Genomic DNA, 19033 nt, shown 5'->3' with positions numbered 1-19033 from the left:
GCGAAATTTTATGAATCAGACAGATGAAGATCGCTGAATTTTGTTGATGAGTCGAAAATGCTTTCTTTATTTTTTCTTTTCTTCTATTAAGATTGAAGTGTGTGTTTTAAAAGAATGTCAATCTTTATCAATAGATTACTAACTAGGAACTGCTCTCTCTTTTTTTTAAAAGTTGCATCAATGATTTACTAGTTCATTTTTAAACTAAAACTTAAATGAAAATAAAAAGGAATTTAACTTAATTCGTAATGAAATTTAAACAATCACTGATACAAAAAAAAAAGCCGGTTCTTATACAAAATGCAAAAAGATTATTAAAAGCAACATTTGCGTTCTTTTGCTAACTAACATGTCTGACTAACATATCAAAACGTGTGTTTCAGAATTTCTGGAATTGAAGAGCAATTTCTAAGCATCTGCTCTATTGGTTTCCTATATTACTTAACACTTCTTATATGCAGTGCATTGTATAGAATGCTGAGCAGAAATAAAGTTTTTTATTTATTTTACAAACATAGGTTTTTGGGTAAATTCCTGTACTCTTTTCTTCTCAAAACTCAAAAAAAAAAAAAAAAAAAATCAAGATGATGACTTGTTTTACACCAATTTAATGTTATTTCCCCATTATTGGCAATTTTAATGTGATTCAATAGTTAACTCTCTAAATATCACCAACAGTGGCCAAATTGAAACCATATTTTTTAAAAAAACAAACAAATTTGTCGCCAAGTTGGCGAAAAAACTTGGCGACCAAAAAACTGGCAATATGTCGCCAAGTGTCTGCCAAATTATGACACCACTTGAGTTTACATCGAAATTAACAATGGTTTCCCCCAAAAAGGGGCAAAAGACCCCCTTAGAAACACCCGAATGCAACCAAAAGTGGAGGTACACAACTGAACCCCACTAGGAATCAACGTACCAAATTTCAACTTTCTAGGACATACTGTTCTTGAGTTATGCGACATACATATGCATATATACACATATACGCACATACATACATACGGACATCGCGAGAAGACTGGTTGTAATTAACTCGGGGATTGTCAAAATGGATATTTCAGGGGTCTATACGTTCTTAGGCACTTATTCACGTGTGGTCGAGTCGGAAAAAAACTCAACATTCATTCAGGGGTGAGAAAAATGGAAATGAAGGTCGATTTTTGAGTGAACAATTTTTTTCGCGAACACAATACTTCTGTTCTTGCAAAAGGAAGTAAAAAAGGAATAACAGCAAAAACAATTTTACAAAAAATTAAAATTTGCGGATTTCAGACAACTAGAGGGAAAAATTGGCGGAATGAAAAGTAAAACCTTCCCGAATCGGCGATTAGGTAAGACGACGAAACCAGGGCTGCGGAGTCGGAAGGAAAATGGCCGACTCCGAGATTTTGAAGCGCCCGACTCCGACTCCGACTCCGGATGTTTTTGATTTTTTTAATTGTATTTTTTCAACTCCCTCTCTCCCTTCAGGGGAAGGGGGAAAACCTCTAAACAGAGATTGAAATATTGATTCCTTTTCATGAAAATTTCGCATTTTGTTTTTTATTGTAAACCCAAGACGCATACAACGTTAGAAATTCAATTTAAAAATCAAATTTTCCAATAGTTACGAGTTAAAAAGTGAGATGACTTAAAAATCACTTTTAAAAAATTTGAAAAGGATTATCTGCAATTTGCCCCCCTTTAATGTTTAACAAATAGATATTGATCAAATCGTGTGCTTTCAATTTTTGAAAGCTGTAACTTGAGAGAAAAAAAGCTTTTTTTTTTTCTAAATCCAAGTTCTTGAGAGGGGGTGGTTTTCCCTGGGTGACACCCATGAGGTAGATGACACCCAAAGTTAATTTCAGAGTTTATAAATACTTTAATTATGAAAATTTTCGCGAATATATTTTAAATTATATTTCATCAATCAAATTTCAACGAAAATAGGGCACATATACATCAGGAGCTAATTTTACACAAAATGCGGCCGGTATACAAATTTATACGAATAGCTTTTACTATACCTATATTTCTTCTTCGCTAAATTTTTAATTTAAATTTTATTGTCTGCTTTAGAATTAACCTTAATATTAAGATTTTAAGATTAGCTGCAATCATTGAGTGTTGCAATCAAGAAATCATTTACACTTATTTTGTTCTATACTTTTTAGTGAGAACCAAGCTTATAGAAATAGTCCTAATAAAGAAAAAAACATTAGATTATTTTTCATCGGATCTTTTGGATTCGGGCTTTCGCGCCAGAACGTTTTTGAATTTGTCGATCACCCTTAAACGTTTCAACCTTAGCTACGGGCCTCGACTTATTAATTTGTTACGTTTCTTTCGCTATTTTATAACTGAGATCGAACAAAACACTATATTTCTATTTTTATTTGAAAGTGATTACTTGAAAATGTTAGGCAACAAAACCGTTTGCTGACAGTCGCTATTAGTTAAGTTAAAAAGCAAGCAAACTAGAGGACGGCTACAGTAAGTTCGGTAAGCATTCAGGCTAGCTGATTGCCATAATGGCAGTTATTTTCTCATTAGTATCTTTTTATACATGTAATTGAACCAATTGGTAGTCAGTTTTTAAAAAATGCAAGGAGAGTCAGTGAAAAGGAAAGAAAAAAAGAAACCCGGAGTCGGAGTCGGCAAGTTTTCTAACAACTCCGACTCCGACTCCTTTACCCCAAAATCAGTCTGACTCCGACTCCGACTCCACAGCCCTGGACGAAACTCACCTCTGGGTTCATGTTGGTGGTGTGTTCCTTGAGCCTGGCCAAAGTGGGGCCCAGGAATATCTGGGGGCAGTTGAGTAGGACACTCAACAGGGCATGAGTGGCACATGAGTTGGGCACCATCTGGAAGAGTGCAGAAGAACAGGTCAGCAACAAGATATTTCTCCATAAAACACACAAATACACATTAGCAGTAAAAAAAAAAAGGTTGGACACAATGTCTCATCACTGGTTCCAAACATATTGGGTTGAAATAATAAAAATTTATGGGTCACTCTTTTAAAAGTTATACTTCCAACCAGGGTATATATCAGTCAATATATATCATGATCAGGGTTGGGATTTTTGCCGGGCCAGTGGAAAAAACCATGGCAAAAATGGAAAAAACGGCAAAAACCTAATTGCAAATAAAGTAGCATTATAGTGTTAATCAAGAAATAGTGACAATATAATACAAATAATGCACTTTAATATTTTAGTTATGTCTCTCCATGTTACTTCTAATTTATAAGGTGAAAAATAAATAAATGTTGGGATTGCAAAACTTAAGATTTTAAATGTTTGCTAAAACAATTTTTTCAGAATGAGCCAATTCCTTCAATGCTAAAACAAAGAATGTTTACTTAAGCTTAGTAAATTAATAAAAAGTTTGAATTCTTTAATATATATATATATATATATATTTAATAATTCACTTTTTTTTTTGATCCCACTAAGATTTTTAAGTTATTTAATTAATAACAGAATATTTACTTGAATATAGAAAAATATTAACTTTTCCTCACTAAAAAAATAATGCATTTTTTCTCACTTACTGGGAAAATGGATAGCCAAAAAAAGAATTTAAAAAGAAGAAAAAATAGCTGGTCAATATGTGCATTCTATATTCACTCTACTTTTTAGTGATACTAGCTCACTGTACAGAAAGTGGCAAAGCCTTTTATCAAAATCTTTTCATGCTTTTTTTTTTATATAAAAGGAAAAAAACTGTCCGTAAGTTGTTAACACAAAATCTATTTTTGCCAAGCGGTAAAAACCCTGGTTTTTTCCATGTTTTTTTTCCGCCTCCGGCAAAAACTTGCCAACCCTGATCATGATATATATCCAATATTTATTTTGAAAATATCATGATATTTTCAATATTTTTTCAACTATGGTATTTCCAAAAAAAAAAAAAGATTAATCATAGTAATATTGTTCATTTATTATTAAAAATAAGCAAAAAGTTATCTACTATATTTTTATAATGTACAATACATCACTAATATAACGAACTAATACAAATTCCTTTATCACTTGAGTTTTATATGAATAAAATTATTAGTAATTTAACAATTTTAATTCATATTTAAAAGTGCCTAGTTATATTTTAAATGTTCCTCAAAAAAAAAAGAAAATGTCTTATGACTGTGCACTGACTAACGCATATTATTTATTTCTGGATCATATAACTGTAAAAGTAGCTAACAAAAGAAAAATGACCAAAGCAGCTAATGATAAATTAACTTCATTAAAATGGATAAAAATGTAAACTGAAACATTAGATATAAATAATGAAAGAAACCTTAATTTTAAGTCTACATATTGCAATTGTAATGTAAGAAATTAAACAGTGATTTGAGATTGCATTTACTATTTTGAAGACTTTAGTTTGTGCTAGTTGAAAATATTGGATATATATCAAAATATCCGATATATATCAAAATATCGGATATTTCCGATATTTTCGAAAATATCATGACATTTTTGAACCCTACTTCCAACATTCAAGATATTGTTGGGAGATTTAAAAAAACGCTTTTTGGGAAAAAGGATTTAAAAAAAAATCCACTTATAAGAATAAAGCTTCCTGGAACTGAATATTTCCCCATAGACGCAATGTCAAACACCCCCAGTTTAATCTAATAATTTCCCCAGTTAATATAATAAAACAGATCTGTTACTGTAAATATTTTTGCTGAGAAAAATGTTGAGTCAATGAAAAAAAAAAATAATAATTTATTATTAACTAAAGACTTTAGTTTGTGCTAGTTGAAAATATTGGATATATATCAAAATATCCGATATATATCAAAATATCGGATATTTCCGATATTTTCGAAAATATCATGACATTTTTGAACCCTACTTCCAACATTCAAGATATTGTTGGGAGATTTAAAAAAACGCTTTTTGGGAAAAAGGATTTAAAAAAAAATCCACTTATAAGAATAAAGCTTCCTGGAACTGAATATTTCCCCATAGACGCAATGTCAAACACCCCCAGTTTAATCTAATAATTTCCCCAGTTAATATAATAAAACAGATCTGTTACTGTAAATATTTTTGCTGAGAAAAATGTTGAGTCAATGAAAAAAAAAAATAATAATAATGAAATAAATGAATATACAGCATGAAATGACAAAACTAAACAATTCCTCTTTTATAGACAATTTTTGAAGTAAAATGGAGAGTTTCACAAGGCTTTGGAATGTAAAGATAATATTTGTCAGAAAAAAAAAATACAATAAGTCATAATTTAGCCCCATAGGAAATAATATGCACATTGAAAATCTAAGCGGGGATTAGTATGTCCTTCATAGTTTGGAAATAGATATATACAAAAGGGATACTTTCAGCAAGGAATTCCCAATTACTGAGTTTTTCAAAAAGTGGCAAAAAAAATAAATACCATATTAGCTTGCATTATCTGGCACGCCAGAAAAGACCAGCATGCCGGGAAATTCGAATTTTCCGGCTGGCCGCATAATTTGAGGTTTATTTTATAACAAAACAAAAGTAAATTTCCCAATTCAGTTCCAATCAGAAAGCAAACCACTGTAAGGAAATAAATAAATAAATCCCGAAAGTAACCTTCTTTTAAATAAAATGTGTGTTGCCTATAATATGTGCTTGTTATTTATGGTAGGTCATTATTAATGGATTTAATTATTTCCAATAAAGTAATCAGTTCAGAAGCAAATCATCGTTACTGCGACTTGTTCATAATTTTTATAAATAAATTGTTTTAGGTTCTTTTAGAGAGGTAATTTTTTTATTTATTGAACAGCTATGGTAAATTCTTCAGCACTGGTTTAGGGGTGATAACTTACTGCTAAAATGTTTGCTTACTTATATTTAATTTTTATAAAATTATTCGTTATTAAACAATATTTTTCTTGTTAAAATAACAAATGACATTGTTCAGGGGCCAATCCAGGATATTTTTCCTACTACCTATTTTTGTGAAAGTATGGCATAAGCAATAAGCATTGTTTTTGTGATTTTTTAAAGGAAAATTCTAATTTTTTTAAAACAATATTTTAGCAACTAAATTTTAGTTCAAAAAGTGTAAAAGTCATCTACTAATATTTCTAACATTTTTTATGTGTGTGTGGGGGGGGGTGACTAGAAACTTAAGAGGTACGAAAAATACCATCGTATTTCAACCCCACAAGGCTTTGTACTGTGTACAATGCAGAAAATTGTCAGAAAAATGGGCCTCCAAAATAGATGTTAAAAGATTGCAATAAAATTGCGTAAATGCACGGTGGGGAGAAAAACGGCAAAAAATGAGTTAAAACAAACGAAAAATTAGTTACTAAAGCGATTGTTCATATAAATCAGCTAAAAAAATTTTATTTTATGAGTAAATTTTGTTTCAAACAGAAATAAATTAAAATGCTGATTTTTGTGAGGCTTTTGATTTTGTAATATTGTTCTTGTGACTGCTAATTTTTCAAAGTTAGTTTTGTGAAGCTGCTGATTTTATTACTTGATTTTAGTGAAAGTACCATTTTTAAAATAGGATTTATGTGAAGGTACCGAAAAGGGGTAGTAAAATCAGCCTGTATTAAACCCTGTTGTTAGTAAAAATTTTTACAAAATTAAATTGTGTATTAACACTACTAGTATTCATTTTTAGGCTGAATATATATTTCTGATAGTATTATTTTTCTTTCCTAACCTCTATTTTTCCGGCATGCCGGAAAGGACCAGGAGAATGTAACTGAAAATCTGAGGACCCCTGAATTTTGCCGCAAGTCGGATAATGAGGGGTAATATGGTAAATAAAGATTTTGTCATTTAAGTTTGAAATTACTTGCATTTTTACAACTGTTCTCATGATACAAAACTTGTATTTAATTATATTATTCAGTTGTTTATTGAGCTTATATTTCAGGAAATCCTAACCAAACATTCATTATAAAGGGTTATTACAAATGATGGACCCAATATCAAAAATTATTATTTATTTAAGTATCAATTCTAAATAAATAATATATAATATAGGTTGTACATGACGATATATACTTTCGGACCCCTTTCAGTTTTCTTCAGTGAAATGCTACTTTTTAACCGACTTCAAAAAGGAGGCTGTTAACAGTTCACGCTGTATGTATGTTTTTTTCTTTCTTAGTTTCTTAGATCAAGGCTTCTCGCTGAGTGAACCGAATATTATTATTTTGGATTGATGATTTTCGGTTGAATATTATTTTTTCAATAGATGTGGATGGTCTACCTTCGGTCCCTCATCGTTGTTTATAATTGATTAACCATAATTGTTTCTTAGAGTAAAGTTATGTGTGAAAATGAAGTACTCTTATAAATCAGAAAGGCTAACTTTGATGCTTCCCTTTTTAAAGGAAGAAATATGAAACTCATTGTAAAAACATTGGTTGCCATGAAACAGTATGGTTGCCATGAAACAGTAATATTGATAGTAATTATTAGAGACACACCGAGTAGCACTTTGGCCGAGTACCAAGTACTCGGCCTTTCACTAATTTGCCGAGTTACCAAGCACCAATTATGTTTTAAGAAGAACCACCGACAAACATGTGATGAATTTTTAACTTATTGGAATAGGAGTATAGACCTCCTTGACCATATAATAGTTTTTAAAACTAAATTCCTGCTGAAATTTAATTACGCATCATATAAACAATTTTGTTTGTGTCAAAAATTTTACAAAGAAATTATTTTTAAAATTAAAAATAAATGAATAAAAGGTATGATTAATCAAGTTGGAATTAAAATAAATTACAGTAAAATCCCTCTAATGCGGACACTAACGGGACAAATTTTTTTGTCCGCAATAGAGAGGTGTCCGCAGGACAGGGGTTTAATAATGTTATTTGCATTGGAACTGGGGAATTAAAAATTGTCCGCATAAGAGGGGTGTCCGTTAGGAGGGGTTTCACTGTATACCAATCAATTATAGTTCTAGTCCGCCAAACATGAATAATTTTTAAAAGCAGATAAAACAAATGTGCAGGAACACTGCAGACCACGTGTTTCTGCCCCCCCCCCCATTACAAGGAATGCATAACATGTGAGCTAAAGAATGTAAAGTCATTCGACAAAAAAATCCGACTTTTGTCGGATGCCTTTAAATCCATGAGCTCCCATTTTGTGCATTGAAAAAGGAATTCCTTGTAATGCCAAAACACATGTCTGCACTGTGCTTTTAACGTTGCTTTATTTCCTTTTATTTTTTAAGCAAAGGTATTTTTATATTTCTTATAACTAATTTTTGTTTATAGCAAAAATCCATTTTTAATATAAAAATTCCATATTTTCTATATTTACCTTTTTTGCATAATTTTTAATAAGTTTTATTAACTTTGTGGACATTAAAATCAAGATTTATTCCATTGAAGCATTACAAACTTCATTATTCTCAAAATTTAAATTTGACTTATAAATTTCAATTGTAAATGATTGCAGAATATAATGCTTGCTCTTTTTTCTATAGATTTTAGTATCTGCCTTGGACAATATTCAATTTTTTGCAACTACTCGGTATTGGCCGAGTATCTGATCAGATTTTGGCCGAGTACCGAGTAGTTACCGAGTACTTAGTACGTCTCTAGTAATTATGATGAGAGGTTTCAAGGAAGGCTTCTCTGAAACAAACAAAATTCATTCACTCTTTGCTCTAGAAGTATTTTTCTTCTTACCTATGCCAATAATATACAATATCAGAACCAAGTATGAAGACAGGAGTTTTATCACGAGCAACTTGTAACGTAAAGTATAAATTAGTTTGGGAATAATGTTGTGAAACATGACATTTCAAATAAAATACCAAGTTATCAATCTGTTTTAAATCAGCACTCGTTATTTTTAATCAGTATACCAAACGCAGAGTTAAAAATGGTTTTCCCACCCAACTTATTTCATTACAAAATAAAGAAATAAAATAGAATGCAATAAAACAACAATTTACTGCAAGCTGTGGCTTTATTTAGTCAAATTTTAAATTATGATTGATTTAATTACGTTAATAAATTATGTTGATTGTAAAAATTAGCATACAAATAAATTCCAGATAGGAATACTTTTTTTTTTATACAAAGCATTTAAATAAAACATTTAATATAAATTTTCAAGAAAGCAACAAGATACTAATTCTAAAACACATTTACAGTGAAAATAAGAAAAATTTTGAAAATAAATAGAACCAAATTCAAAACTGCATTAAAGAACAGAATCAAACTGACATTTAAAGAACTTAAAGTTGTTCTAAAAAATATGAATGTTTTTTTTTTCTTCTTTAAACACTATCCATTCTAATTTTAAAAGCATACTTTTTGAAGCTGGCACAAAAACAACAGATAAAATCATGTACAACAAAGATTTATTCCTATTTTTCCATTTATCCCATTCAAAATTAGGAACAAAATGTTTGTATTATTATGCAAATATGCAGTCAACAAGAATCTGGGTTTATTCACTTTTATACTTGTAATTTATTAATGATTTTATCCCCTGTTTTTGCATAAACTTCAAAATTTGTGTTCAGAATCGATAATGTTTAAAGAAAGAAATTATTTCTCTTTTTACAACAATTTCCAGTAAAATGAATGAGTTTGATCTTTGCTTTAATTAAGATTTGAAGATGTTCTGACTTTTCTTCTGTTTTTAAAATTATTTTATATTGATTGAATTAATTAAACCTTATAGTTATCACACTGTAAGCAACAAAATTTAGTAAACAAGAGTCAATAAGTATTGCGAATATTTGTTGCAAATTTGAAGCCAATTCGTCACAAGTTGGTTTCTAAAAGACAGGTGGAAACTTGGTATTGATTTTTTTTAAAAAAAGCATGTGATTATGATAACAGCAATTCTTGGTACACAATTTCCCTTTTTTTTTCCCAAAAAAAAATAAATCTATATAATTTTTATATGTAATGTGGCCAGCAAGGTTCATCTTAACACAAGATGCGGCCCTCAAGTAAAAAAAGTCATACTGTCATACAGCATTCGAAATTTGACATTCGGAAATCTGGAAGGACCCGAAATTCAGATACAAGAACTGTTATTTATGTTTCTGGCCTTTTCATAATTAAGAGTTGCGAAGCGATCACAGACGATTCCAAACAAAAATTTGATGTTTTTAATCATAAATTCCTTGGAACAGTTTCTCATTTTCATCACAAATTTTTTGTTTATAGTTGATTGAAAAATTTCATCTCAGACAGAAAATGGAATTGAATCGTGAACATTTTCAGGTCATTATTTTTCATAACTTTTGACGAGTGCATCGATAAAACCTAGATTATTTATACAGTGGTAAAGCACCATCCTGCAGCACAAAACAGTCAAAAAACTGGTGTAACAAACTTAATCGTGGTCAGCGTTCACTCGGGGATGAATTCCGTGAAGGTCGTTCAAATGGGGTGGTTTCCTTCAGTCAAAAGTACTACTTTTAGTCATTGAAATGGATAGAATGAACAAAAAAAAATTACATGGATCCAGAAATTACTTTCATTTTCCCAACAGTTTTTTTTTAAATTTATTTTTTAAAATGTCTGATTTTTCAAACAAGGCGTGGTCTTGATGACGTCACATGATGCAGTTTGGCGCATCTTTCCACTACGTTCCCACGTTATGATAATCAAGCAGCGAATTAAAGTGGCACTCTACGCTTGCTATCAACCCTATCGTTGCCAATGCACGTGAGTAAAGATGTGAATTAAATATTTTGTTCAGTGAATGGCAACATTGAATGGCATTTCATCATTTGTGACGTCACACGACAGAAGTGTAAACAATGAAAGCGCACCGATTTAAGTAATTTTTTTTAAATATTAAACTTAAATAAATTATTTTAAAAATGGTGAGATCCTATGTTTTTAAGCATGCTCTTTCAGAAAAATATACTTTTAAAATTTTGGAAACGACCCCACTCCATTGTTCTGTCAGAAAATATTGATTCTGTCCGTGAACTGATAGAGCAAGATCGTCATGTGAAATAATGTGAAAATGAGGCATTTTTGGGCATCAGAAGGACAAACATCAATAAGGTATTACATGGACATTTAGCCGTAAAAAAAATGTGTTCCCATTGGATCTCAAGGCAGAACAATTGATTCTGAATTGCAACTGATCTTTGTTTGCCAAAAGTCATCAGAAAAAATTGTAAAAAGCAGAAGATGCAGTGAATCATTCTTTACCACGATATGAGAGCTCATATGTATCGGCAAATGAGTTTTTGACTGGCTAAAACATCTAAATGATGGGTCCTCTGTCATACAGCAATGATTTTTTTTAAAATTCCCAAACAGCAAAAATAAATTTATAGTTCAACAGTTTTCAACACCCTAAGAAGCGGTTAATGATTTCAATATGCACATTTTAAAGTAACTTCAATGGAAGAAATGCTTTGAAAATTGGTTCATACAACAAGGTGCAAAAGTACAATTCATGGAGAATATTTTGAAAAATAATAAAACTGATTTTAAGCATAACTATCTGATTTTTCATTGTTGGGCCAGAAATATAAATAGCAAACCTCGCATTCAGATTACCATAATTACTTTTCTGTTAAAAAACACTAACACAACTTTTAGGTACAAAAATACGTTTTAAAATAGGCATAGGTTTGCTTCTCTTGTATGTAATAAAAAGTCAAAATTGAATTTTTCAGCAAGCAGAAATATGGTTCAGAACCAAATTTTTCATCTATACTTAAAATGATTTAAAATTGTGTGCAGACACATGTTCCAGTTACAGCAGTTAAAACTTTTTTTTTTAAATTAAAAACATTTTACTGCATTTTTTGGGAGATAAATTTTTTTTAAAAACAAAAAGAAGGAAATTTAAAAGAAGGAAAATGAAAAAAATGATTAGACAACAAGCACAATTTTCATACTATTCAGTAAATTACCGCCCATTAGCCAGGGCTAAAGCAGAAATACATGAAATACACCGCCAGCTCAGTCATTTCCGGCCGAGGACTGCAGTTTCGTGCTTATTAGCACTCATCAGCCCGGCATAGGAAAGTGACCGAGCTGGAGATGGTAAACCTCTTAAGGAAGCCAAGAGTGCCAAACAAACTGGTAGCTAATATAGAATTAGCACAGAGCAGACGAGTGACCGAAGCAATGGTTCGGTTCAACTCGAAGATTGAAGGCAACGGATGGCATATTCAGTAAATTACCGCCCATTAGCCAGGGCTAAAGAAGAAATACATGAAAACACCGCCAGCTCAGTCATTCCCAGCCGAGGACTGGCATGGTATTATTCAGTATATCGGTGGTATTTCATGTATTCCTGCTTTAGCCCTGGCTAATGGGCGGTAATTTACTGAATGTACCATCCGTTGCCTTCAATCTTCGAGTTGAACCGAACCATTGCTTCGGTCACTCGTCTGCTCTGTGCTAATTCTATATTAGCTACCAGTTTGTTTGGCTTCCTTAAGAGGTTTTCCATCTCCAGCTCAGTCACTTTCCTATGCCGGGCTGATGAGTGCTAATAAGCACGAAACTGCAGTCCTCGGCTGGAAATGACTGAGTTGGCGGTGTATTTCACGTATATCTGCTTTAGCCCTGGCTAATTGGGCGGTAATTTACTGAATATACCATGCCTTGCCTTCCATCTTCGAGTTGAACCGAACCATTGCTTCGGTCACTCGTTTGCTCTGTGCTAATTCTATATTAGCTACCAGTTTGTTTGGCACTCTTGGCTTCCTTAAGAGGTTTTCCTGACATTTTTGGGGAAGGGGTTTTTCTTTGGTGGTTTGGCAACAGAAGTAAGGAGGAAAAAGCACAAGGTGGATAGAGGCTGAAAAGAGAAGAGAGAAAAGCCATGTGGGGAATGGTATAAAAATCCCAAGGCTTGAAAAGGAGAAGTGTCCTACCCAGAAAAGAAATATGGAAGAGGCTAGCATGTACAAGGCATAAGAGGGTTGAACAAGAACCTGAAAGGCCCCCCTTGCAAGAGAATTTTCCAGATGCAGTCTGATTGCAGTGTGGAACGTCGGAGCTAGAATGGCCATTGTGTGGAAAGTCACACAGGAAAGTATTCTGGTGTAACCTACCAAGTTACCTCCTTACCCAACCAGAACCCTCCTCAAAAGGTATGAGATTTGCAAAATTATAACATTAAGAAAAAAAATGAACTGCCTGCAAGACTGAACTGCCTTTGATTTGAATCATAAATTATTGCCCCCCTTGTAAAATTTGTGTAGCGTTGAGCTCTCTTTGTTTTTTTGTAGTAATCAATGTAGAAAAGAAAATAAATGTTTGATGGATTCCCTCACCTTGCTGAGCTTGTTTTAAATGGTGATAACACAACGCAAGTTTTTTTCAAATTTGTAATTACATTTGCTACATATATGCTTAGAATTAGAACAATGATAAGGTTTCATAAATGGAATCTTGATTGCTTTACCGCAGGAATCTTTTTTTTAAATCTTAATCGCCAAAAAATACAAAATTGGATGAAGGCATCAGAATTCTTGAGTCTCTCAAATGAAATAGGCGAGTTGGCAGCCAGCATATTAATTTAAAGGATTTTTAAAAAGTGCTGCATGCTTACCTGCTGTGCGAAAAATATTGAATTAATCGTTTCTTCATCTTCCACGAACGTCTCTTCCGAAGCGACTTTCCTGCGAGATCGGCGCTCCTCGATCCATTTGAACAGGAAGATGAATCCAAATACTGGCCTAAAACAGAATTTAAAAATATAAATAAGTGGGCATGTATGAATAATTATTTTTCAATTATTTACCAAAATAAATTGAATTTTTCAGCAAGCAGAAAAATTGTTCAGAACAAAAGTTTTGAACTATACTTGATAAGGTATAAGATTGTGGGCACACATAATTACTGATGAAGATAAATAGCAAATAAAACCAAAACAATCACTTTACCTTGTTAACAAAAACTTGATTTAGTAGCATGAACAGCTGTTGCTAAATTTTACAAATCTCTGATTTTAATCAACATGGCTTACAATTTTATGAGATATTTGTTAGTTACAAAATTTTCCACTAAAATGATTTATTTTTTATTTTTATTTATTTATTTATTTTTTTTTTTTTTTATGAATTGAAAATGATGAAAGTTTCTTTCTCACAAACCAAACTTTAAGACTTTTTTTAAGAATTTTTTAATTAGGGACTGAAAATATGAAGAAAGATGACGAGCCTTTTTACTTCTATTGTAATTCCATCTTCCACCAGCACTGCCTTAATTTCTATAAAGAAACAAATTAGCTTAAATATGGGGCTTCTGAGCATTTCATTAAGGAGACCTTGACATAATATTTATCTTTTTTTCCTTTTTTTGACGACTGGGTTTAGTAGTTTTTTTGCCCTGACTTGTAAATTCTCAATTTTTTAGTTAACATCAAATTATTTTTGAGAGTAAAATGATTAAAAATATATGTATAAACAGTCGAACCTGTCTATCTCGAATTTCACGGGATGGGGAAAAAAAATCGAGATAAAGAGGTTTCGAGATACGGAGGTTTTGAGAAACTTATTGAAATTTGGAATCTGATGATGAAAATTTTTGAATTTTATACCAAAAACTAAACATGCGAAATATTAAAGTTCTTCCGTAATATTTTGGTAGGTATTTATTCTACTATTTTATACTAAGTACTTTATTGCAAGTTTAAGGAATCATTTTGACAGTAATGAAATTTTAAGCATACCTTTTGCAAGCAAAATATGTAGCCTTTTATTGTTTTTCGGTGCCTGATTTTTTTTAGATTCAAATATCCTCTCTTGAGGTTGGCAATGGCTGAAAATGCATCTTGCCCCATTGTACATGCTACTTAACTTGGCCGCAATTTCATTTTTCTTCATTACTGGATTGCTGTTCAAAAATTCTGGAAATTTCACTTTTTCATCATTTGAAAAAATCTTTAGCTTTCTTTTCACGCCTATCATCTCAGTTTTCTACGCAATCACAACTTCAAGCAAGAGATCACTCACGGATCAATACCTAAACCAGATAACAGATAATGAAGTGGGTTTTAATTTGAATGACCTTAAACTACGAACTTGAAAAAATCACCCCACATGTCAAATCTGTCAAGCCCAGCTCTCTCCTCATTGTCCCATTCTCTGCTCTCTGCTCTGCTTCCGAGAAAGTGCTCGAAATGACTGTCCTTTCGTTAGTCTTCCTGAAAAAAATAATACCTAGGTGCATTTCTCCTTTTTTTCCCCAGCCCTTGAAAATAGTGCTACCGTTTCTATGTTTAAGGAAAGTTGTTTGCTGTTTTGAAGATTGCTGGGCTTCGAATTCGAAAATATCAGCATTGCTGGATTTCGAGATATAGAGGTATTCGGGATTTTTTTTTTTTTTTCGAGATAAACATGGAAAATACATTAAATTTTGGCTGAAAATGCAGGAAAAATTAAAAAATTTCGAGATAGACAGGTTTTCAAGATAAGCAGGTTCGAGACAGACAGGTTTGACTGTATATATATTCACAAAAAATTAAGGTGCAATTTGGGGGTGGGGTTCATTTGCTGGCTGGAAGACGGGCAGGGCACTGTGCCCTAGGACCTAAAGGAAACACTATATTTTGTTCAGTAAATTACCGCCCTATAGCTAGGGCTATTTTGCTTTGATAGAAATGACAGAATATTCCATTTATACTTATTAACTACAGAACCAAGCTTTTAAAGTGAAAAGCTACATTAAAATTAATTTTTGAACTAAACTTTTATGTAAGCCTTAGTAAAAGGTCTGGTCATAACTATCCAAACATGTGATTTTGCCCATTCGGCACGTTATCCATCAATTGGCTTAAATTTCAAGACTCACCCTTCAATGGTTTTCTGGAGGTCATACACTTCTTCCACCTGAACTCCTCTCACTCCAAAGTCTTCCAGAAGCAGGGTGAACAATCCTAAATAGAAATCAATAAATAAATCCAACATGAAAGTCACCAAACCCAGGGTTTCCCATTTAAATCAGTTGTAATTTTTTTTTTCTTTTAATCCTTAATATGCAAATGTCAAGAGCATTTTTGTTGTACTTTGACTCAAATGTAAACATACTTGACTTGAGTAGTATGAAAAGCATGTAAATCAATTAAACAAAAAAACAACATTAAGGCTGGGGTCAAGGGCGATGATTCAGAAAGTTTTCAAGGAGGGGGCGATTGATTTTTTAATTGACCTCTTACTACGTATCTGATTTATACATTTTTCGAGGAGGGGGGGGGGGGGGGGGGGAGTGTCACAGTTATCTAAAACAACTAAAATATAAAGATTTAGCTAAAAAAGTCCCGAAATTATTCTTTTCCTTTACTATTGAAAGAGGTATTCCAAAGTTGTGATTTAGAACTTCAATTTCGAAATGATTCCTGGGGAATGTTTCGAACCTCCCGTCTCTAAAATCGTCCAAAATGCGCTTCAAAACTTAAATTTTGGAAAATACCCTTGGAAGGCTTCTAAACTTCTTCTTCTAACATCGCCAAAGATCGTTTAAAATTGTGATTTTGAAACTTCAATTCCCAAAACTTTGCCGAAGGTTCATTCGAACTCTATTCCTTTTCTTAATGCCATTAAAAAGGGCATACATTTGCATTTTAAGACTTCAATTCAGAAAAATTGCCGGTGCAGGGTCCCTTGTATCCGTCCTTGGCTGGGGTTCAGTGTTTGACTTTCTGACGCAAGACACTCTTACAGAGCACAGAATTTGTTTAAAACTTATAAATTTTGTTATTTTCAGAAAAATAAAAAGAGGTTACTGCTTAACAAAGCGTACTAAACACCAAAAATTGATTCCCATGGTGGCTACAAAGAGATCGAAATCCTCAAAGTGAAGGCATCAAAAGTTTGAAAACGGCTTCTAAACGAAATATTTTTTGTAAAACTATTTTAGAATTGTATCATATAGGTCCAAAATAAACATATCTATAGACAGAGTTGAAGCAAAAATAAAATTAAACCATTGATTCTGCATTTTAGCTTTTAACTCATAAAAGAAAATGGAATTTCGTTTAAAAAACTTGAAATAAGCGCACAACAGAAATAGAGGCTTTTCATTTATTTACATTCCAATGAAATGAAATTAGCTTAAAACAAGAATAAAGTATGATCATTTTGATTTCAGATTTGTTCCTTCAATAAACAATTTGCGAAAAATGCGTTTTGGTTAATCAGAATTTTGTGAAGGGTCCGTTTTGGTTGATTGGGATTTTGTGAAAACAGTCCATTTTGGTTGATTAGATTTTTGTGAACAGGACCCAAATTTCCTCTGGCCAGACCTCTGATTAGGTTGATAAGGTGTCTTAATTCTATCTGGATTGTACTGGTTTTTATCTAAAATTCAGGTTCTAAGCCTGATTTGTTCTGAACGCCTGTTAAACTTTAGGATAATCAAAGCCAAAATCTTTTTGATTCATATGCCAGAAATATCGTTCATGCTTAATGGAAAAACCACAATACTGAAGCTTCTATAATTTAGTACGTCGTACAAGACACATTATGTGTTGTCATTATTGAGAGGCAAAATTTTTGACAGCAAAAATTTATTCGGCAAGATATTGTCCAATATCCTATGTTTGAATGCGACGTTTCACAGGTTTGGTCAAAATGAATTTGCCCGGGAAATTGACCCATGGAAACCCCGAGGTTACATTATTATTTTCAAGAGTATTTTGAGAAGTGCAGTTCAAAAACTGTCCTGATTTTCGATCACAGGACAACCTAACTATGACACATTAATCTGTATAAACAAAATAATGAATCGCCAAAGAACGTACCGGGGTCGCTTTCTAGTTCTAACCATCCTTCGGTGAGTCGATTCAGATCGGCTGGCATAGTAAATACATTGGAATCAATCATTCAAAATGAGTCCTGCGTCACTCATTTTCGACCCCGACATTTCACATCGACAGAGACGGCGACGACGGAACTGCAACAAGAGAAGAATAACACTATTTATCCTTGACAATGGGCCCCAAATATATCTCAAAGGCAACGAAAGCGAGAGATGAGCCCATAGGCTCTATAAAATAGCGGTTCAATTCAATTTTTTGACTTTTAAATTGGCCACTGTGAGGCAAAACTGAAAAACGAAATGAAAACATTAAACTGCACTCTTCAGTTCACTTCATTTGTAAGTGTTCGGCAAAATGTTACTGTTCACCGATTAATAACTCAACGAAAAATTAAATGAACAGATAAATAGAATTAATAAGCACTCGAATATTGAATTCTAATAACGCATATCATTTATTTTTGTTTCTATGGCGAAACTTTTTATGTTCGCACCAGCCAAATCGGATTCATAGAGTGCGACGACTGGTTGCGACCGGTTAGTTAATCACGTGATCCCCAATGATCACGTGCTCCAATCAACTGCTTAGAATGGTAACCGAATGATCATAGATTGACTTGACGTGAAATTCCGGTTATGAATAATTGATAATCTTAAGAGAAAAATGACACTTCAATATTTATTAGTTTGGAAATATTTATTTAACATAAACGTAAAACTAGTTGTGTACTTCAAAAATGATTGGAATATGAGTACAGAAATCCGTTTTTTGCGGGTATTTTACGTTAGGCGTAAACAACTTAGTATTATACATTTTTATTTAGGTTGAGGGTTCGGCTTTGTATTAGAAGTGATGCTGAAATTCTAGTACGCTCTTCTGAGGTTAAAAATTTGGTCCTGAAAAAGGACAGACGATTCAGACACCGAATCCATTAATAATTAAGACGCAAAATTCAATCTTTACCGAGGCCTAAAAACTAAATCAGAAAAAACTTTACGATTTCTAATTTTTATCTCTTGCCATCTCATATTTATTACCAAATTTAAAATGCTTGTAATTAATTTAGCAAGAGTTTTGAAATCAGCTAAGTCCGCGCGCAAGCGCAGTTGAAATGGCAAATTTGTGATAACCGGGTAGACCGGTGAGGTTCGTCGAACGCAACCTAAGCAGTTGATTGGTTGATTGGAGAACGTGATCATTAGCTGTCACGTGATGAACTAACCGGTCGCTACCAGTCGTGCTCGACGAACGCACTCATAGCTTGCTCGTAACTGTACCTAATT

General features: G+C 32.5%; 1 protein-coding gene across 1 annotated transcript in view; it reads right to left on the bottom strand.

The window, feature by feature from the left end:
* The window catches only part of LOC129225643 (ubiquitin carboxyl-terminal hydrolase BAP1-like), a 59706-nt gene extending 41643 nt beyond the window's left edge, over positions 1 to 18063 (bottom strand). The window contains exons 1-4 of the mRNA XM_054860110.1: positions 17733 to 18063; positions 15785 to 15869; positions 13542 to 13668; positions 2736 to 2855 (exon numbers count right to left, since the gene is read on the bottom strand). Of these exons, the coding sequence (XP_054716085.1) occupies positions 2736 to 2855; positions 13542 to 13668; positions 15785 to 15869; positions 17733 to 17814 (414 nt within the window). The 5' untranslated portion in view covers positions 17815 to 18063. The remainder of the gene's footprint in view (positions 1 to 2735; positions 2856 to 13541; positions 13669 to 15784; positions 15870 to 17732) is intronic.
* Between the last annotated feature and the right edge of the window lie 970 nt (positions 18064 to 19033).

Source organism: Uloborus diversus, chromosome 7, assembly GCF_026930045.1.
Source record: "Uloborus diversus isolate 005 chromosome 7, Udiv.v.3.1, whole genome shotgun sequence".
In the NCBI taxonomy this organism is placed as follows: Eukaryota; Metazoa; Arthropoda; class Arachnida; order Araneae; family Uloboridae; genus Uloborus; species Uloborus diversus.
Note: the sequence above shows the minus strand (reverse complement) of the source record. Positions and strands in the feature narration are given on the sequence as shown.